General features: G+C 40.4%; 1 protein-coding gene across 6 annotated transcripts in view; it reads left to right on the top strand.

Moving 5' to 3' along the window:
* Positions 1 to 22,197, top strand: part of SOCS2 (suppressor of cytokine signaling 2) — a 58,752-nt gene that overhangs the window by 2,352 nt on the left and 34,203 nt on the right. For 4 of the 6 annotated variants that reach the window (XM_012720602.1, XM_012720603.1, XM_012720604.1 and 1 more), the window contains exons 3-4: positions 1,542 to 1,993; positions 6,967 to 7,648. In XM_012720602.1, coding sequence (XP_012576056.1) covers positions 1,542 to 1,993; positions 6,967 to 6,981 — 467 coding nt within the window. In that variant the 3' untranslated portion in view covers positions 6,982 to 7,648. Of the gene's footprint in view, positions 1 to 1,541; positions 2,996 to 6,966; positions 7,649 to 22,197 lie in introns of those variants that run through there. The other 2 variants (XM_012720607.1, XM_012720606.1) reach the window with 2 other exon arrangements.

The following is a 22,197-nucleotide window of genomic DNA, read 5'->3' as shown; positions in this document are numbered from 1 at the left end:
TTGGAATTCACGTCTTAGGGCGCTGGAACCTTTCTATGTTACGGGGCTGCTCAGGGGGGTGCGCCTGGACTCCAGTCGTAGCGTAACCTAGAAAGTACCTGGTGCCTCCCTTTTTGCGGGTGCAAGAGCCGAGAACCGGCGCTGCACTGCGCTGCTTGCAGCTTCAGAGGTATCTGGCTTCAGCGCCCAGCGGTCACTGCAGACCAGGATCTTTACTGCCAAGTTCAGGGACAGACAGATTGCCACGCAGGCGGCTGCCGCAAACCCGGTAGGAGCGCGGACAGCCAAGTCCCCGAGGAGTTCTGCCTTGAGCGGAGGCGCGGGCGCGCCGGGCTCGGGCTCGTGCTGGTCAAGGGCAGCCCTGCGCTTTGCGCACTCGCTGTTGTCTCTGGCCCTCCGAAAGATGAAAAGGTAAAAATGTGCCGGCAGACCATGCAGACTTTCAAAATCTGCATTCTATAAGCTTACATTTGGGGCAAAGTTGAAGTTTCGGTAGCGCTAGAAAGAGTGAAAAGTTGTTTAACGTGTGATTGGGGTCTTCCCATGGCTGGGGTGGGGGAGGGTTGGGGGTAGGGCCTGGGCTGCCCCCTCAGCTGGAGGAACAGACACTTTCAGGTATCCGAGCAATTGTGGAGATGTGGGGGTAGGGACACATTGTTCCGATTTCTTAAATGCAGACTGATTTAAAAAAGTCTTTTTTGTTTTGTTTTGTTTGTTTGTTTGTTTTGTTTTTGTTTTTTGTAAGGGATGGGTCAGGGAGATGGTGCAGGCAGATCAAGTGGAGATTGTTGAGCAGACCTGACTGGTTGTGATTGGATTTGGATTAGATCAAAGTCCAAAGGAGTTTAGGGAAGATCTTAAACACAATGAATGTACTAATTTATCAATTGGGGTTTTCCTCCTTTCTCAGTGAGTAATAAGGTATAAAGTAGCTATAATCAAAGTAGCAAATAGAAGCTATTGTCCTAGAACTGTGCTTTTAAAACAGGTACATAGGAGTGCTTTCTGGGGCTTGGAGTGAGGAGATGCAGCCTTTCACGTACTGGAGAGGAAGAGCACCAACCTCCAAAAAAGTTGCTTTTGTTTTGACTTTAATGGCATTACTGGAGTTGGATTTTCTACTTTCTTAAGGGTATTGCCTTTATTCTTAACTTCTAATTTATGTTTAATTTACTTTAAATCTTTGATTTCATTGGAAGCCTGTTAGAAGCATCAGGCTATGTCAGCCAGTATGTGACACCGCAGCTATTCCTTTGTTTCTTTAGGAAAAAATCTTAAGGTCATTTAAAGTACAGCTACAGAAAATTACTTTTAAAAAGAGAGAAAATTGGCTTATTGTTTGTGTTGATAAAATAAAATGACCCATAATTTTGTGAAATTTCTGCCAAAGGTATTTATGGTAGCCTCTGCTAAACTTTCACTCACACACTTATTTTTTAGCGTTAGAAAAACTGTTACCAAGTACTTACCCTATTTTTAAAAAATTCTTTATAATAACTATTTACCCTCTTTTTCTTTTTCCTTTTGAACAAAAACCCCAGGTTGGTACTGGGGAGGTATGACTGTTAATGAAGCCAAAGAGAAATTAAAAGAGGCACCAGAAGGAACTTTCTTGATTAGAGATAGTTCGCATTCAGACTACCTACTAACAATATCTGTTAAAACATCAGCTGGACCAACTAATCTGCGAATCGAATACCAAGATGGGAAATTCAGATTGGACTCTATCATATGTGTCAAGTCCAAGCTGAAACAATTTGACAGTGTGGTTCATCTGATCGACTACTATGTTCAGATGTGCAAGGATAAGCGGACGGGCCCAGAAGCCCCCCGGAATGGCACTGTTCACCTTTATCTGACCAAACCACTCTACACAGCCGCTCCAACTCTGCAGCATCTCTGTAGACTCGCCATTAACAAATGTACCGGTACCATCTGGGGACTGCCTTTGCCAACAAGACTAAAAGATTACTTGGAAGAATATAAATTCCAGGTATAAGTGTTTCTCTTTTTCTAAACATGCCTCATGTAGAGTCGCTCCGAATGCAGCTATGTAAAAGAGAATCAAAACTTGAGTGACTGCTCTGGATAACCACGCCGAAAGCTCAGAACAGCCGAAGCCAATCTAATTTAAAGGTGTGACAAGGTAGTGAGGTATTTAAAGTTCTCCCTGATATTTTCGCCCAAGTGTTGCATCCCTTCCTATCCTTCCTAAGCAGTTGATCCTTTTAAATAAAATGTCCCCAGTAAAGGCTGAAGGAACATTTGATCAGAATGCCTGGCCTTTCTGAGGTGGAAGGTCAGTTCTGCTAGGAGACAAAGCTCACACAGGAGTCCAAAGAAGTGGAGGCCCCAACTGACCCAGGCTCAACTTCACGTTTACATGCCCAGTGGTCAGAGGCTCTGTAGGACAGTTACTACTTTGCAGTCTGATGTACCTTGGAGTTTTGTAAAGCAGATATACTTGTGAGTATTTATCCTTCATTTTATGCAATTAACCAAATCAACCAAAAAACAAAAATGACCATGAAATCCTGTATTTGTCTTTTTACTACATGTATGAACTCTCATGCGAATGAGTACTGTAGTAATCCATTTTAAGGGAGCCTTATTTCAGAAATATTTCAAACTGGTGCAAACAGAAAAGACTCTGTCTTTTCCTTTAAGGCTAAAGACAAGAATGTCATGCTATACAGGTGCAATTCAATCCGTGTTTAACAAAACCATGTAGATATAGACACTTTATTCTGAAGTAGCTGTGTCCCAACCTGTTGCCATTGACTTTGGAAATGGCTTTAGAAATTTCCAAGTTGCCCTTGACTTGTTAACCGTGGACATCAGCAGTTGTCTCCCTTCTACCATGTAGAACATTTGGACTTAATTTTCTTCCAGCTATAGGGGGATACCTGCCTGTTTTCCAAAGTGTTTATTTACTGCTGTTACTATTTGATTAGAATGTATTAAATAATAATAATAAAAAAAAACCAAACCCTGACTTTTACAAGTTGCACTTATTACCTCAAATCATAGAGAACATACATTCTTGGTAATTGAGGGTTATTATAAACTTGTCATGTTAAATAAGCCAAATATCCAGTAAGGGGTAGAACATTTCTCACCCTCTCTAACGTTATGGCTGCATTTGCTCTTTGTGTTTGGGAAAGCATGGTTTAGAAACTACATGAACCCTAATTTTTGCAGATTACATGGGCATAATACCAAATAAACATTTAAAGTTTTACGACCATTTGCTTTTTTGCCACACAGTCTCATGACTGTTAAAAATGCATCACCTGTTCTGGAGTCCAGACATTATTCACTTTGCCACCTATCACAATAAAACCCTCCCTGTATCACTACATAAAACAGTTTTGTACCTTGAAGAAAACATAATTCGTCTCTGAACAACAGAACAACAGAACAACAGAACAACAGAACTGAATACAAAAAAGATTGATTGCTAGGTGTACCTTAGGAAGTATTCATTGGTAGCTTAAAATTTGAAGAAGAGCTATACTTTTAGGAGATGGTTTATTTACTTTCCCTCCACCCCCAACACCACCCCCCCCCACATACACACACACTAATAATAGTTGCCAAGTGTGGAGTCTTGGACTTTCCTAGCAAAACTTGCCAAAGGACTTTGTAGAATTTCTTTAAGCTCTTTTGCAATTCTAGTTTCATTATTTCAAAGGCTCTACTACTTCTCAGTATTGGATGTTGGGCCCACTAATGAGGCATGGGCAGGTTGGTTGTGGCAAGTCTGCAGAATTGCTAGTAAGGGAGCAGTTATGAGAAAGGTAGAGAACAGCAAAGACATCTCCGGTGTGCTGTGGAAATGTCTGTTATTTATACTTTCCTATTTCCAGTAAGCCTCAGAGACAGTCTCACTTTCTCTCTCTGCCCTCCTTCTTGCTTTGGTTGGTTTTTGCTTTGTTTTGCCTTAGAATGACTTACGAGCTGGGTTTAGTGTGTGCCAGATTCTTGCTCAGCATTTTACATGTACTATCTCATTTAATCTCCCAACAACCAAGTGAGCAAAGTGCAATGATTGCAAGCAGTGCACCTTCTGATACATGAGTGAAGAAGCACTCCAGGAATATCTAGTCCTTTCTATTCCTGGAGAGGAGTTATGAAGAGCAAATTGCTGCTATTTCTACATTGATCCAGACAAACAAGTTAGAGCAGGCTATAAAAAGGAACACTTAGCTTTTTTACTGCTGCCTCAGCCAGCAAAGTACAGGTAGCGTAATTAGTGTTGTGTGCTGTGGTGTTTGAGGGTGCTTGGTCCAGTGGCTTTTACCCTGGTGGTAGGTGGGAGGAGTAGGTAAGGAGGGGGTTAACAGTTTTACTTGGTGGCTGGTAAGTGATGGGCAGTTGGGAAAAAAAATTAAGATGTCTGCTTGTCTAAATAATCCTCAGCGGAGCCAGGAAAAATATCCAGTGTTCTCTTCCTTCTTAGGTCAGTTTGGGGCCTAGTGAGGGCTCCACCATTGTTACCTTGGAAGAGTGAGGTGACAGAACTTACCTCTCCCCACAGACTTAAAACACCTTCATCCCAAGAAGGCTGAGACAGCTTTTATCCCATCACGGTGGGCTCTGTAGTTTGCTTTCTAGGGAGCTGGGGTATTTTGGGGTATTTTGGGTAGTGGAGAAAAAGCGTTTCAGCTTAAGGGCTGAGCATTCTTTTTTCGGTGTGTCAGTAAGAAAGTCTTGACTTCCTAGCAATTATATAATCCAAATAGGTAACAGAATGGGACAGTTGTCTGGGAGTGTTTATTTTCTTGGGAAGGATTTTCTCTGCTTTTAGAAAATTGTACCCTGGTAAGAGAGTAGGAGACAGAGACGTCATCAAATAATCACGGAATGGAATGTCCTGAGACCAGGCTGTGCCCTTCTCGGCTGTGGGTTTAGACACAGGGTTGGTGGGGGTGAGTGGGCCTGGCTCCCTCAAACAGCTGGGCTCAGGGCTCTCGGAGTTGTCATTTCTATACTTGGGAGAAAAAAACTGTTGTCGTTCATCCCAGGTTTTTTATTTACCTTGAGGCCTGTATTCCTGTCTTCTAATCTGTAACTTTCTAGAATTTTAAGACTTTCATATTTTAGTTCTGTTATTTTACTGTTGACTTTCAGGCTTTTTGCTAATTGGCAGGAGTGTGTGGGCTTTGTGTGTGTGACACACAGAGTTACCCCCTGCAAAACAATGGCAGAGTTGGTATCTGAACACAGATATTTGAACCTCTGGTTTCGCATTCACAGAGCTGTATCTCTCTACCCTTATAGTGGCCAATACTTTCTTGGCTACCCTATAAAACGGCATGCTTCTCTTCCGCAGAAATTCAAACAGTGGGCCTTGGGAAGAATACTATGTAGGATCATTCCAGTTTGGGGCCCCCTTTACCCCACCCTGAAGAAAGCATCTGCTGGGTGTTGTGATGCCTTCACCGCCATTTCGTGTTTTCGGTTAACTTTAACTCTTCAATGTTTCTGAACTGTTTGCCCTTCTAAAATCTGCCATCCATGCTGTTTTATGATCTCATTTCTGGCCCTGCCAGCTATGACTCACAAGCAGCCACCCATGCTTGGGTGCCTGCCCACCCTCCTGTCCTCACCGGCGGAAACCATTCTTTCTTTTGCCTGCTCATGGGCATAACAGCACAGCTCCGTCCTGCCTTACGTTCTCCCTGTTGTATCACACTGTTACCCTTTTAGCTCATCTGACATAGTTCTGCTGGCCATATTATGTTATTATGTGTCAGTGAAAGAGGGTAAGAATATTTTTCTTGAATTGGATGACTGAGTGATTTAAAATATCTTCAGATTCAATTTGTCTCTTCAGTTTATTTCAGGGTTTGAAACCGGTAGCCATCCCCAAATGCCACACTTTACTTAGGTCCTATTTTTTTTTTAAAGATTTATTTATTTATTCGTACAGAACTGGGGTACAGGCCAGAGATGCAGAGGGTGAGAAGATTCACCAGAGACAGAGCGGGGTGCAGAACAGGCAGATCGACGAAGTGAACTGCTGAGGGGAGCAGCGAGCAGGTCAGGAGAGGTCTGCTGTACCATGTGGTCACCTCCGGGGCAGGCAGGAATCGAACTCATGCGGAAGTGGCTTTATCTTCTCAGTGCAGTGTTTTAACCCGCTGCACCACCAGGAGGGCCCCCCTTTTCTTTTTAAGATATTTATTTGTGCATACAGAGCTGGGGCACAGGCCAGAGGTGCAGGGACAGTGAGAGGACACCAGAGACAGAGTGGGGGGGAGGGGCAGAAAAGTCCGACTGATGAAGTACACTGCAGAGGGGAGCAGCAGGCGGGTCAGGAGAGGTCTTCCAGGCCATGTGAGTCACCTCCGGGGTGGGGATTGAACTCATGCTGAAGTGGTTTTAGCTTCTTAGTGTTGTGCTTTAATCTGCTGCGCCACCAGGCTGCTTATGTCCCGGCTTTAATTTTTATTTCAAAATGTTTTTTTAGTATCCATGGCCCTGGCTTCATTCTTCAGTTGCTCTTCATCTGAATAGAATGGAAACACCCTCCAGTCCCCTCCCTTCTGCTTGCCTATATGTAAGAAGCATTCTGTGATCATTTGCTTTCTTTTTCTTGTGTTTTGTTCTTCACATACTTTTGATGTTTCTCATTTTTCTTCTCCGTGGCTTGAGTTCAGGTTATTTCACTTTACTACTAAAGTAAAGTAACAGCTGTGGCAGCAGCCACTTCTAAAAGCCCCATGTGCCCAGTGCCTACAGAGTGAGGAAGCTGAGATCATGGGCAGAGCTGGCAACGCCTTCCTCCCCCATCAGGAGCCTTGTCAACAAGAGAGTTTGGATCTGACACATGTCATCACAAAGAATGTGGTTCCTTCAATAAACATTTACTGAGCCATAAAAATAAAACTGTTTTTATAAATGCCTCTCACTGAACTGTGTCCCTAACTTAAAGGAACTCTGTCCTGCCCCCTGAAACAGGGACACATTTTGTGAAGTTTTATTGTGGGGTGCTGCCTCTGTCAGAAACAGAAGAAGGGGAAGAGAAGCAGGCAGAGTCCAGGGAGAGGAGAGGAATACTGCCCCTGCCCTCTGCTCTCCAGCTGGAACGCCACCCCGGACACACAGAGTGAGACTTCGGCACAACTTGTATAACGTGCTCATCTGTGACCGCCCTTTGCAATGACTTTAAGATGAAAAAAGGACGTTGCAAGCAGCCTTCTCTTCTGTTAGTTTGGGATGCGTTTCCTATTTAGATTTTGTTTCCAAGAGCTCTGTGATCTTTCATATTTAGACGATTCTTTGCTGTGTTATTTCTACCTAGGGAAGTTACTTGATTTCCCATTTTAACATCCGCTCTCTGGTCTTAATGAACTTGCTCTTCTTAGGTTTCAAATGACTAGTGTTTATAACTTAGCTCTAACAGATCAGGGTCCTTTTTTCTTTTTCTTTTTTTTGCTTCTAGCTTCATTTGTTTCATTATTTAATTTCTTTCCTCCTTTCTTTCTCACCTATGTTCCTTCCTCCCTTTTTCCTTGTTTTCTGCTCATTTATTGAGTGTCGTGTACAGTATTACTCCCTCGGAATAAAAAGGAGTAAAAAAAAAAAGTCCTTGCACTAAGGGTACTCTTAGAGTGCCAGGGGTGGGATAGAGAGGAAATAAACTAACATTTATTAAACAATCTACTGTGGTCTGTGCCTTGCGTCATCACCCTATTTAATTCTAACACAAAAACAAACAGGTAAAGTCTGTGTGTCCCAGTTTATTGAAAATGAAATGTGAGTCTTGGAGAGAGAAAACGTCCTTCCCAGGAATTGGTGAAGTCATGGCTCAAACCCAGGTTTCTGCTGGGCTCTGAAGCCCTGTTTGCATCCCAGGAAAGCACATTATACAGGAACACTCTGAGAGTGGCGTTTTGTAAAACTTAGTGACAGGGTCAGTGATTGTGACCTGTGGACCAGTGACCATCAGATGCCTTGAGAATTTAGAGAAGACCTTACAGGAAGGTTCCTGGTGTCTGAGTATTAAAGAGCAGGAAGAAAAGTGTCTTTGGACCTCTCTGCCACGAAGGTCTTTCCACAGAAAGATTGAAGAACAGGGAGGAGATGTCTTAGGCAGGTCTCGTGGGCCCTGCTGAATAGCCTGCAATTTATCTGAAGAGCAGTGAAGAAAAGCTTTTTAAATAGAGTTATTACAAGAGGTTTGTATTTCATGTCCCTTTGCAGGCCTTTGGAGAGTTGTGTTAAGGAGACTGGGTATGTCTGCATGGTCTAAGGGAAACATAAGGAGGCAGGGGGCTGAGTCTCAGCACTGTGAGACTATCCATAGGCACTGCAGCATGAGTTCAATCCTCGGCCAGGGAGCTGACCCACATGGTGCAGCAGATTTCTCTCCTATCTCTCCTGCTCTCCTCAGCAGTGTATTTCAGCCAATCCACCTGTTCTGTTCCCCACTCTGTCTTTGGTCATTCTTCTCACCCTTCACATCTCTGGCATACACCCCAGCTCTTACATGCATAAGTAAGTAAGTAAGTGAATAAATAAATAAAATCTTTAAAAAATAAATAAAATCTTAAAAAATAATAATAGGGCGCAGGGGTAGGGAGAAGATTGGGAGGGGGCAGATGTTGACTCCCTGTTGTTATCTGCTGACTCACAATTATTTTGGAGTTTTGGTATTTTGGATCCCACAGACACCAGATATCCCTCTTTGAAGGTCAGCTTCCACTCTGGGCAAGCTGGGTAACTGGCACATTCCATTCCCTACAATGGAGGCTGGTGGGAGTGCAGGTGGCAGAAGCTTGAAGTAGAAATTAGAAAACTTGGGGTGTGCTTTTTAGGTCTTAAGTTATCTGAATGAGAAGCTTTGCAACTTTATACTGTTTATTTTACTTTTTTGGGTGTAGGCCAGAGGTGGGGAGTTGTGGGTGAAAGGATTCACCAGAGACAAAGTAGGCAATAGAACAGGCAAATCTGCTAAAATACACTGCTGAGGGGAGCAGTGGGCCAAGACAGGAGAGGCCTGCTGTGCCCTGTGTGGGTCAGCTCCTTGGCTGGGGATCAAACTCAGGCCATAGCAGTGATAGTGCTGAGACCTAACCCCAAGGCCTCCAGGGAAGCCCAACTCCATGCTGTTTAATCCCTTCTGGTGTGGTACCCCATATGCCTCAAGGTGAGAATGAGCTCTCTCAATGGAGGGGGCTGAGCCAGAGGAAGGGTGAGCGTCACATCCCTGAAAGCTCAGTTTTGCCTTAAATTGGAATGCAGATTTTGGTCTGTGCCATAGTGTATCCTTTATTTTGCAAAATAAAAACAAAAATAATTATTTTGAAAAACTGGACTTTTTCACAGCTAGAGTCAGTTGACTTCATTTTTATCCTGGTAAGAATTTTGTTTTTTTCTTGCCTGTGGATCCTTGAGTCCTGCCCTATAATCAAACAGTTTAGCCGGGCTTTTAGATCTTGGTTCTGAGGGTAAAACTGGAATCTGCTCTGTGTTGCCATTATCACAATAACTCCTTGGATGAGATTTTATCATCAAGGGGCAGCAGGGCTTTCTTTGCTCTGTTCCCTGGCTGGTATAATAGATGTACCCCTAGGAATTGTGAGCAAAAGCAATCTCTTGAAAGTCATTTTTTTTTCTATTTACAGAGCTTATTCTCATTTCTGATGGAAATGATGGAACCTCAATGGATAGGAAAGCTATTGAGCTTTATTTTCCTTTTCTTTGTCAAATAGTTCATAACAACAACAGCAAAAAGAAACAAAGGGAAAAACCTCCCACATCTGGAAAGAACTGAGGGAATTTTTGGATTCTTGATAAGATGAAATGATAAGATGAAAAGAATCTTGGAGCATGAATGATCCTGCCCCAATCTAGCTATCTCACATATTTGTCTTAAAAATAGGGCACACATCTAATATTTACCTCCCCCAAGGTGGGGGTGGCAGACAGTGCACATATCATTGAGCCTGTAAAGGGTTGAAGATTGAATGTGAAGTTGCATTGATGTGCCATGGAACTCGTTATATTCAAGGCATGACACTTTTTGTCACAGACCAACTCTTGGGCATACAGCGAGCTGGAAAAGGCTAGAACATTGCTAATGCCAGGTGCTGCACTGGCCACTTTACAAATATGACCTCATTTCATCCTATTTAGTGCTCCCAACAAAGCTTTGAAGTGAACTCTCTTTTTATCTCCACTTTCTAGAGACAAGGAAATTGTCATACAGAGAGATTCAGTGACTAAAAAAGAAAAACAGATTTAAATTCAGGCTAATCCATCTCCAAAATCCATATTTTTGTTCATGTTTCTATCCTTTTTCTCCATAAGGTCACAAGAGGTTTTGAGCCTGTCTGCCCAACTGGTTGTTATGGTAGTGTTAGAACTTTGATTTCAGAAGAAATAGAAGATTTCCGTGAACCCTGTGTACCCCGCTTGGAAGGACCCCATCTGTCTGAATTTACACCTGTCCTCCCTTCTCGTAATTCCCTTTTGGTCTCTAGCCATTCAACCATAAGTCACCATCTCTTCCCTATAACCCCTTTGCTTTCTTTCCTGGAGGTTATGCCACAAAACAAACAACCCCAACCTCTCGGTGGCTTAAAACAACTGAAGTTTTTATCTTAATAAGATTTCTCTGCTCATACATTTCTGACATGTGTCACCAGTCTTGTAGTCATTCCAGAGCCCAGGCTGACAAAGCAGCCGCCCCCTCCAATGTGGCTGGAATGCTAAGCTCATTTATTCAGCTCATGGCTGAATTTCTTGTTGGCATTTAAATACCCTGTCACCTCTATACTCACATTGTTGGCCAGAACTCTGTTAAATGGTACCACCCGACTATGAAGGGATCAGGCAGCATGAATCCCCCCCCATCACCACCACTGTGCCCAAGAAGAGGAGGAAAAACAGAACAGTTGGGTGAGCAGCAGCAAAAATGACATATACTCGGCTCAGAGCCCTTTGTTTTCTCTCTGGTTTGGCTAAACCTATATGTATAGGATACATGCAGCCTCTTTAATTCCATTGCTCCTTCTTAGTTGAAATAATTCTTCTCTTTCTTTCATGTGAACCATCTGTGAGCCTATGCAAAGGTCTTAAGTCATGAGATGAAACTACATATATTAAAGAGCAAGCCCTGTTAACCTCAAAGGCTTCTGAAATAACCAGAAGTTTCTTGTGAGCCTCGCAAATAGTTCCCTGGCCTTCCTCATCATGCTAAAACTTTTTCTTTGATGTCAGTATTCAATATAAATAATACTTGCTTTCACTTCTGCTTATGGTTTTCTTAGACTGTAATGCAATAATGTTGATCAGTATTGTTTTCCACCAATTTTCAATTAAACATGGAAGCATTCAGCCCATTATAATCAAATGGATTTTTTTGGTGTGATAAATTAGATACTTTATCACCAGTTTATATTTGCTTCTGAGCAAAATTATATGCTAAATTTCATACTGTTGGTTTGCAAATCTTATTCAAGAAGGCAACCTGTTTCTAGGCTAGAGTACTTATATAATCAGAATTCCAGGATAAGTGTTTTATTGACTTTATTGATTTAATTGTCCTAACTTACATTGTTGCACATAATTCTCTCAAATTCCCACCATTTCATTGAAAATGGCTGCATTTCAGTCTTTCTTATGGCTGTATACTATATTCCATGATGTGGAGATACCACATCTTCTTGGGCCATATCTCCAGTAAAGGAGATGTAGACTTCATCCATGTCCTAGCTACTGTAGATAATGCTGCTGTGAATATTGTGGAACGTATGGGGTAGTTCCGGATGGTTTCTTATTCTGTGGATATATGGCCAAGACTGGAATTGCTGGGCTATATGGTATTTCCATTTTTAATTTTTTAAGATAAAACCAGATGAATCATCCTAATAATTTCACCAGTTCACATTCCCACTAACAGTGTAACTTAAACTTTTATCAAAGTCAGAGATGTGATGCGGTTTGAAAATTCAAGTGGTGTGGAGAAAAGACATCTTGAGAAATAGCTCTCTTATTCCCCTGCCTCTCTACCTGCCTGTACTACGTGTTTGGAAACCTTAGAGTGCTGTCCTCTTGAGCTAGACTACTAATTCTGTGCAGGAAGTGTTATATTGTCCCCACTAAGCTTTTCATGGTAGATAATGAATAAATGACTCACAGACCCCCAATGAAGGCACTTTCTCTTTCAAGGTCAATCTACATCAATCCAGTGGACTGTACTCATAGAAGTTACACCACTGAGACATTCCAGGAAATTGTTCTTTGATCTAAAGTCCCATGTTTTCTGCCATGTGCCTTTACCAAAAATAATGCAGAATATGCAAATAAAAATTGCACTTACTTGGGCTCCTGGTTGTTTTTGTGAAAGTGAGTTTAGTGTGATGGTATGTTGAATACTCCTTTGTAAATTTTTTTTTAAAAAAAGATTTGTTATTTTATGCATACAAGAACTGAGGTATAGGCCAGAGGTATGAGGGCAAGAGGCTTCACCACAGACAGAGCGGAAAACAGAGCAGGCAGCTGGACTGAAATACACTGCTGAGGGGAACAGTGAGTGGGACAGGAGAGGTCTGCTGTGTCATGTGTGAAGCTCCATGGCTGGGTATCAAACTTGTGCTTCAGTGGTAGGGTCATAGTGCTGCTCTTTAACACCTTGCTCCACCAGGGAGGGCTGTCTTGTGATCTTAAACTAGAAATCGAGAGGAATGGATTTGAATATTCCAGTTACTATTATCATTGGTGGTGGTTCTTGGTAGCAGTAGTTACCTTCATTATGGTTGTCCATGTTGTGGACTGCACATCTACAGCTGAGCAGTTTGGGTTGGCTGCCTGAAAATCTTTGCCTTGCTTCTTGTGAGGTCCAGACATGTATAGTTTTATGAACTGATGTATTTTGATGGTTGCCAGAAAAAAAATGTTTGGCCCTTATTCGAGGAAAAATACATTTAGATGTTTCCAAATTGATTTATAGGGACTCAGTGTTATTAGAATTTTGTGGTGGAACTTTTTCTCAAGTGGCAGAAGAAATAAAGAACCTCAGTTTGAGGGCTTTTAAAAAGAACTCCTGCCATTAATACCGAAGCTGAGAAGGTTGACAGTGTGTTGCATTGTTGATATGGATTTATGACAACAATAAGCAAATATTGGACTTTTAAGAGTTTCTGATACAGTTAAATACAATTTTAGCTTTGGATGCTAGACTCCCAAGCTTTTAGAAAAAGTTATCTTTCCTCTTTGTTTTCTAATCACATTTCTCAGCTAAGTAACCAGAGACTGCTCTGGGGTTAACCTTGAGATTTGATTGCTGTTTACAGTTCTTGTTTTTTGGAAGGAAGGAGAGGGCAGAGTTTGGAAGATAGGAGCTGTGGAAAAGTTAGTTTCCCAATGTGCCCATGAAAAATCACATCCCTTTTTTTCATTTACATTATAAATACTTGAAGAGCATGTTAAATGAAGAAATGATAGATGCTACCTGGTAATACAAGGAGTTAACTTTTCTTTAAACTTACTGGCTTCTCTCAACACTAACTGGCTGAAGAACAAGTTTTTTCTTGTTGGCATTGCATCAGGATACTTTTGGAGTAAAATAGCTATTTTAAAATATGCTTTATTGAAATATAATTTTTAGGGGAGGAAAATTTAAACTACAGACCTTCAAACTCAATTTTTTCAAAAGACATTAAATGAGCGAGTTAATGAAGTGCCAGGAAAGATCACTCTTATGTTCATAAAGGAGGTAAAAGCCAAGACTCAATTGGAGAGAGTGAGAAGAGTTGCCTTTGACTTCCATAGACGAGATCAGCAAGGGCACAGCCCACAGATGTTTCTAGGAACTAGTTTAGGGAGAATGAAAAAGATGAGAGTGAGAAAAAGAAAGTGTGCATGTCAGCAAGGAATCTCACTTGTAAGTTTCTTCTTTCCACTTGAGAATTTTCAGACGGTGTTTCTGCATGGACTGGCACTCATTGTCCAGGCATGGAAGCAGTCCTGGGTGGTGTGGAAAAATTGGTGTGCACAGCCCTGCTTGAGGCCGAGTTCTCGCCACTCCTCCCAGATGTCGATGTGTCTAATATTGTATCATTGTGTTTAATATTGGAAACAGATCAGATGAGTGTGAGATTGAGAGGTGTGAGATTTAACATTGTGCTGTGCATCTGATGAGTTAACATCTGTTCAGGTAACCTCAATCGCCCTGATCCAGAAAGGAAGGTTGCTGGGCAAAGTGGCTTCCGTGGATTGTCTCATCTGGGAGTATCCCTTCTGTTTTGTTTTTAGTTTTTATTATTAACTGTTTTTTCAGTTATTCTGAAAGTAATAGCATGATGATCCCTATGGTGAGAAAGAGAATCACCATAGAGTATGAAGTGAAAAATAAAACTCCCAGTCCCCACCGTTCCGCTTTCAGACATATCTATTGTTAAATGTTTTTTTTGGTTGTTGTTTTCATAGAAATTTTTAATGCAAGATGAGCATTTAACTCATTTTTTTAAAACCATGCAGAGTATTATACATTCTGATCAGCCATTTGTTGTTTGTTTTTTTTTAATAGATAGGGACTGTTCTTTAGCTATGTAACTTTTTATCTATTTATGGTAACAGAAAACCACTTTCTTTTCAATATTTTACAATATTTTATCATATCATTGTATCACTATTGACCAAATCAGCCCCAGACAATGGACATAGATAGCTTCCAGTTTTCTACTGTTACCAAAAAATGATGCAGTGAAAACCTCTGTTTTAATGTTGCTATATAATTCTGGGGATTTATATGTTGAGTACTTCTCTAGCAGTGGAATTTTAAGATCAAAGGGCATGTGCATTAACATTTTAACGGATAATTCATATTCCAAAAAGCTTGCACCGATTAATATTTCAGGTTTAAATAAGTTAATGTCTTCTAAGTTGTCAATATAATTGAGAATTTTCCTTAAAATATTGTGAGCTTTTACACAGCATATTTAGTGTGAAGATTAAATAGACTTACTCACTTGTTAATTAAGTAACTGGGAAGTTAAGTCTCCACTTCAGAAAGGGGTCTCTAGAGTATTAAGTGTCCTAACTCTGGCTTCTAGACCAGCGAGAGTCCTGGGGCCTGATCGAGAAATCCAGAGCTGTGGGGCTGAGGCCCGGCTTCATTCTGTGACTGTAGAGCCAATTAAAACAAGTCTTTAGAAGCCATAGGACAGAGCAGAGAACACTTAAAAAATGTGTATGAATAGCATCAGTTATTTAGTTCAAAAGATGTTGATTAAGCGTAATGGTAACCGGTTCCTGCTTTAACAATTCCCTTTATTCCTTCTCTGTCCTCTTATCCTTTCTCTATTCTCTTTTTCTGTGTGCTTCTTTTCATATCAGCCACAGAGCCTTTGTATCCACTCATGATACCAGAGGGGGCCAGTTCTAGGACATAAAATTTATTTCCTGCAATTGGAAGGTGGTTTCAGAGAGGGACTTAACTTTGCCTGTAGTTATTACCACAGTGATGAGTGCCTGTATCTAGATTCTGGCCCCAACAGAATGTTTGATCTGCTGTAGACTGTAAACACTGAGAGCCTTCTACTTATCCAAGAATACTTCATCTGACTTTTAATTTCCCCCCCGTAATTAAAACTTATTATAGATAAAACTAGAGACCAAGATATAAATCAAGCTTCTAAAAATGTATGGTTCAACGTGTGATGAAATTGCTTTATAAATGATTATAGTGGCACCCCAAATACCTTCTAGATTATAGCCAAGTCTTTGAGAATTTCAGGATGTGGACAAGTATTTTATCTCACAAATTGTCTGCTTGTTTGGAAAATGATTCTTTCAAACCCAGCTTTCTCACCCTCAAAACTCATCCTAAAGACACAATCACATCAGAATAGATGTCAGCATAAAAGGGGGGGGGGGAAATTAAGCTTCTCATTTAAGTATTGAGTCTCTGAAACTTTGTTAGCTACTGCATTACCATACAGAGACTTACGCCTTAAATTAAAGGAAATAAGTGAACACAGAATAGAAAAAAAATCTGTCTCATCAAACCTCTGCACTTCCCAGTAACACACTAGGAGCCAGCAGGAAAAGAGAGGAGGTGAAATGTGTTGTTCTATGTTTTCCTTAAATAGAATTTTCTTTACAATTGGCAGGAAGCACCTGGAGGATTATTTGCTTTAGGGATTTGGAAATAAATTGTTTTTCAAATAAGAATGGAAAAACAAATTGGTTTCTAACTTCAGGTGCTTTTAACACTCTTACACATATACATTTTAATAATCTGAATTCTGATAATAATGTGTTTAATAGTAATGAAAGAAAGGTAAAGATAATATTGACAGAGAATTTTCCTTAACTCTGAATCTCTTTTGCTTACTTTGACTAAAATTGACCTTGAATATTGCGGTACTTTCATTTTTACATCTTCTTACACATTCTGTAAAAAAGCTTAAAAGTGAAACAAAGATGTTTCTTAACTATTATAATCTCTGCTGCCTAACTCTACTAACTTCTTAAATCCATTAAATTTCAGAGATCTTCTTTCTCAAATATACCCTTTAACCATAACTAATGGAGTTGGTATTTTCTATTTTTAGTTTTCCTAAGAATAATCTGATTCTTTTTATTACCCTTCTCTTATTTCTTTAGATGTAACTCTTTTTTCTTTTGTAGTTAACATGAAATTAACTTATTATGGAAAACACTGTTGTCTGGCAGCTGATAATATGAATATATATTTACCCACATTGCTAGAAAGAATGTTATATAAGGGATTTAGTAGGGAATAACATCAGCTCTCAAACACTGGAAGTTAAAGGGGAAATTTATACTTGTAGGTTATTGATCTTTGTGTTATAAATAAAAATGAAGAGAATGTCACCATTATGTAACCAGAACTTTAAGCAATTTTTTACTACATTCCATTAATATGTCAAATCGAATAGCACAGCCAGAAACACAGGGTAGCGAGTCTTGTCAGCAATACTTTACAAGTAGGAATTTATTGAGAGTTCTTTTACTACCTCGACTTCATTACTTTTGCAAAATATGTGATGAGTATTAAACCTAGATTTACTAGTTTACTTAAAGTCTTGTCAAAATGAAACAAGCACTTTCCTCATGAGTACTACTGATTTAAGAACACTTAGTGGAGGGGTGTTGGTGATGCTTTTGAAATTTTACTTAATACTGAAAATAAAATACGCTCTTTTTTTCCTTTTGATAACCACATATTTTACTGACTCCAAGCCAAAACTTAATTTTAGTTAAGTTTTGTTCTAAAGTATTGATTCTTAGTTCTGAAATAATTTATTTCACAAATTTACCTAGTTTTTATGATTGACTTTTAAAAATGAATTGCATTTTAGATTGTTCTTCCCTTTAGACAACCTGATTTATGCATTTCCAAAGATATGTGACAGATTCTGCCACTGCGAATTCAGTTGAAAGACCAGTTCTTCCTACCATTCTCTGTTGCTCTGTTCTCAGAATTTTAAGCGGGTTTGTTGTCAACCCTAATGTACTGTTGGAGAATAAATTGAGTCTCAAATTTCTTGCATATGTGTGTGTGCTCCTGGAGCGGGGATGATTTTTTTGGCCACCTGAAAGTGGAGCCTGGTCCTTCCCTCTTAGATTAAATCTATTTTCAGTAGCTTTAAATTGACTTGGTCCCTGACCAAAAGAAAAGATGTTCTCTCACTTTTCTTTTTCATTTTAAGCAACGGTAATCTGTAGTCCTGCTGTAATCTTTGGGAGCCTCAAGTCTCTAGCTATTTTCAACTTTGTGTCTGGATAATGGAATAGTGTATGTTTTGGGGGCATTGAATTTGCCATGTACCTTATTGTAGTTTATAGGACTACATGAATAATGGATTATTTTATTTTATATTCTTCTTCTCTTTTTCTGATGAAGGTATGTTTTCTCCAGCAGTACTTTCTGATAGCAAACAGAGGGCACCGGCAACTGTAATTTTCTTGCTTGGCTCATGGCTGTCCTCCGCACCCCTCCCTTCACTTCTATTTACCCACCATTCAATACTTCTCAGTAAGAACATTTACATTTTATCCATCACAGAAACCTGGTCATTTGATTGGACAGTCTCATGCAAGGAGGGTTGTTGGGACCCATAGTAGATATATTTGGCTGGATTTCACAGGCTGTGTTTCTTGATTTTTTTTATAAAGATTTATTTATTTATGCATACAGAACTGGGGTACAAGCCAGAGGTGCAGGGGCGGTGAGAGGATTCACCAGGGATAGAGTGGGGAGCAGAACAGGCAGATCAACAAAGTACACTGCTGAGGGGAGCGGCAGACCCAGGAGAGGTCTGCAGCGCCATGTGGTCACCTCTGGGGCAGGTGGGGATTGAACTCATGTGGAAGTGGCTTTAGCTTCTTAGTGCTGTGCTTTAACCTGCTGAGCCACCAGAGAGGGCCTGTGTTTCTTGATTTTTAATGACACTCATGCTAGGCTTTATGGCAGGCACTTTAAACATGTTATTTGTTTTAACTATCATGTGTGACATACACTCTCATTATTCTTCTGGGGGCTTCATCAAACTTAAAACCATTTAGTTAGTTGTATATTTTCTTTTTCCTTTTAGGTTTCTTTTTTGGTGAGTTCTATTCCAATCTTATGTCCACCTTCCTGACGGGTTGTTTTTTCTTGGTGTTTTGTAGGACTTATTTATGCTTTCTAGATAGTAATTTTTGTTGAGTTTTATACAATGAAAATAATAGCTTTGTTCATATTTTCTTTCAACTTTTACCTTATCTTTTCACTCTTTACAGTGATGGTTTACATTTAAAATATTACCAAAATCAGATTTACCATTCTTTATGTTTTGTGCTTTCCAACCCTGAAGACATAAATGTTAAAGGTTTGTTTTCAACTTATTGAATTGACATGGTAGTTCATTTTGTGAATGAGGTGAAACATGGATTGAAAACTTTTTTTAGAAATTGGACCTCCCTCCTGGCCTAGGGGATAAGTCTCAGCACTATCGTACCATGGTGACTGTGGCCTGAGTTCTATCCCTGCCCAGGGAACTAACCCTATATATGGCACAGCAGACTTCTTCTGTCTCACCCTCTGCTCCCCTCAGCAGTATATTTCAGTAGATCCTCCTATCCTGCTCCCCACTCTGAATTTGGTAAATCCTCTCACCCCCTACACTTCTGGCCTACACCCCTGTTCTTGTATGCATAAACAAATAAATCTTTTAAAAAATAAATAAATTTTCAAAATGGAAACCTAACTGACTCACTGCCATCTATTGAATTCTTTGAATTCTTTATCCTTTCCCTATGGTTTGTCCCATCATGGCTACCATGTAGCACATGTTTTCATAAGTGTGGGTCTATTTATGGGCTGCCCATTCTTCTGTCCTGTCATCCTGTTTGTCTGTCTCTTTTTTTTTTTTAAGATTTATTTTTTTATTCATACAGAATTGGGGTACAGGCCAGAGATGTGGAGGGTGATAGGATTCACCAGAGACAGAGTGGGGAGCAGAACAGGCAGATCGGCGAAGTACACTGCTGAGGGGAGCAGCGGGCGGGTCAGGAGAGGTCTGCCATACCATGTGGTCACCTCCGGGGCAGGCGGGAATCTAACTCATGCGGAAGTGGCTTCAGATTCTCGATGCTGTGCTTTAACCCGCTGCGCCACCAGGGAGGGCCTGTCTGTCTCTTTTAAAATTATTAAAGCTTCATAGTAGCCCTTTTCATTTAGTGAGATGAATTGCTTTCTTCTTTCTAAGTCTTTGTTCTTCAAAGTTATCTTGAGCATTTTCAATCTTGTACCCTGATATTAACTTAAGGAATCAACTTGTTGGGTGCTTTGGGATAAAGTATGGATTTTAATTATAATTGAATTGAATTTATAGATTAATTTGGATAGAATTGCCATCTTTGAGTCTTCCTATCCCTTACATGACTATGGTATACCCTTTTATTTATTTAGATCTTTTATGTGCCTCAGGTAAGCTTAACTCCATAATGATTTTCTATTTCCTTTGTTATATTTAAGTTTCTTGATTTTTTTTTTGCTATTGTTAATAGACTCTTGTTTTTTTTTTTTTTAAAGATTTTATTTATTTATGCATACAGAACTGGGGTACAGAGCAAGGATGCAGGGGCAGTGAGAAGATTCACCAGAGACAGAGTGGGGAGCAGAGCAGGCAGATCAATGAAGTACACTGCTGAAAGGAACAGCTGGTTGCCACGTGGATCACCTCTGGGTGGGGGATGGAGCTCTCACTGAAGTGGCAGTGGTTAGACTGTCGTGCTGCGTCCTAACTGTTGGGCCACCAGGGAGGGCCATGACTCTTGAATTTTAAATTTTATTTTTTAAAGATTTATTTATTTGTGCATACAGAACTGGAGTACAGGCCAGAGTTGCAGGGGCGATGAGAGGATTCACCAGAGACAGAGTGCAGAGCAGAACAGGCAGATTGATGAAGTACACTGCTGAGGGGAGCTGCGTGCTGGTCAGGAGAGGTCTGCTGTACCATGTGGGTCAGCTCCCTGGGGCTGCGGATAGCTTCATAGTGCTGCGATTTAACCCCTTGTGCCACCAGGGAGGCCCTATTTTCTTATATCAGTATTTATACAATATTTTATTTCTCTGTCAGGTATGGCTCCCATGGTTCTCTCACCACCACAGCACCCATGAACCATCACCATAATCCCTTGTGCTCTTCCCTCCCCTGCTTTGGCCTCTCTCACTTCCTTTCAGCACTCTTTCTAATTCTAATCATTTGCTTGAACAGCTTTCCAAAGAAGAGAGAGAGGTCGTCCAGGTGTGTGCCTGAGCTCTGTCTGAGGCGTGCTGTCTGGTCCCCTCCTCCTCCCCCAGGTGAAGCACTGAGATTCTTCCATCACAGCCCACACCGGGAACCCCTCACAGGTCGCGGTGCTTAGGTTTGGAGGCGCTGGCCTCGTGGTAACTGTGGAGACGGACTCCTCGGTTCCCCGCCAGTTCCCGCCCTAGTCTGCAGTCTGGGTTTGTTCCGTGTTGTCGTCCCTTGTTCCCTGTCGTCGAAGTTGAGCTTCAGTTCACTGCGCAACCACAGAGTGCGTGTACATTCTGATTTGCTACGTCTCTATATATCTTGAACTAAATGTATACACGAGTAGTTGCCATGAGATGACACAGTGTGAGCAGAGTAGACATCCAGAATCGTGACTTGTGTGTTCTCTCCATTTGAGTATTTTGTAATTTTTTTGGGAAATATTTGTGGACATAAATAAAACCAAGCTACACTACAATGCCTGGGCGCTGGGAAAAAAAATGTTTTGTGTTTTTGTTTTATGTAGGCAGCCATAGTAAGTGCAATAATCGTTTTATTAATTTTTTCCAATTAACCAACATGTAGATGATCTCCTTAAGGCTCTTCCAAACTCTAAGGTCCTTGTTTCTAGTCAATGATTCTATATCTTTGTATGGGTAAAAATGAAGCTTGGGTATTCATTCTTGATACATGACATAATAGCTTCATACTTTGTACAGCCATCTTTCTGTATACCTGCCTTCTATTTTCTTCTCTGCTGAAATTACTGGGAATTTTTCAACAAAATTTTGATAACTAAATATATGTATATATTTGATAACTAAGTATATATATAAATATTAATATATATAAATATAAACATCTGTAAGATTTATGTAAAAAATCTTTAAGATTTCACACATCTTTCATCATTTACTGATGACCATGACACTACTGTAGACTCAGGTAGATGCTGCACATATTACAGGCAGCAAGATGCAGGTCAAGAAAGAAAAGGAAAACCATGTCAACCCTCATATACGTGCATACTAGAGGGGAGGAAAGTAATTTTCCTTATACCCTCCTGGGTTCTTGGCTGAGATAGTTCGTGTAATAATATCCAGATCAAAAGAGAAAAAACAAATTTATGGTCAGCCATAAATGTGCCATCTGAACCAGTGAGCATGGAGCAGGGATCTTGGACTTCAAAAGCAAGGAAGACAATTTCTAGAAAGTGGGGAAGAGCAAACATTTGATAAACAGTATTTGTCATGCTCTACAGACACAGAGGAACACAAAGAGGACTTTCAACAAATAGGCCCTGCTAAATTTTCTCCAGTCTACCATACATAGCTCATATTCTTTGTCATTAACACTGATGATAGCTTTCCTTTGTGTGTACTTCTTTCTGGCAGTCAGGGACTGGTGGAGAAAAGCAACTTGATTTTTTTTT

This window comes from Condylura cristata, unplaced genomic scaffold, assembly GCF_000260355.1.
Source record: "Condylura cristata isolate star-nosed mole 26May11 unplaced genomic scaffold, ConCri1.0 scaffold00004, whole genome shotgun sequence".
Taxonomy (NCBI): domain Eukaryota; kingdom Metazoa; phylum Chordata; class Mammalia; order Eulipotyphla; family Talpidae; genus Condylura; species Condylura cristata.
Note: the sequence above shows the minus strand (reverse complement) of the source record. Positions and strands in the feature narration are given on the sequence as shown.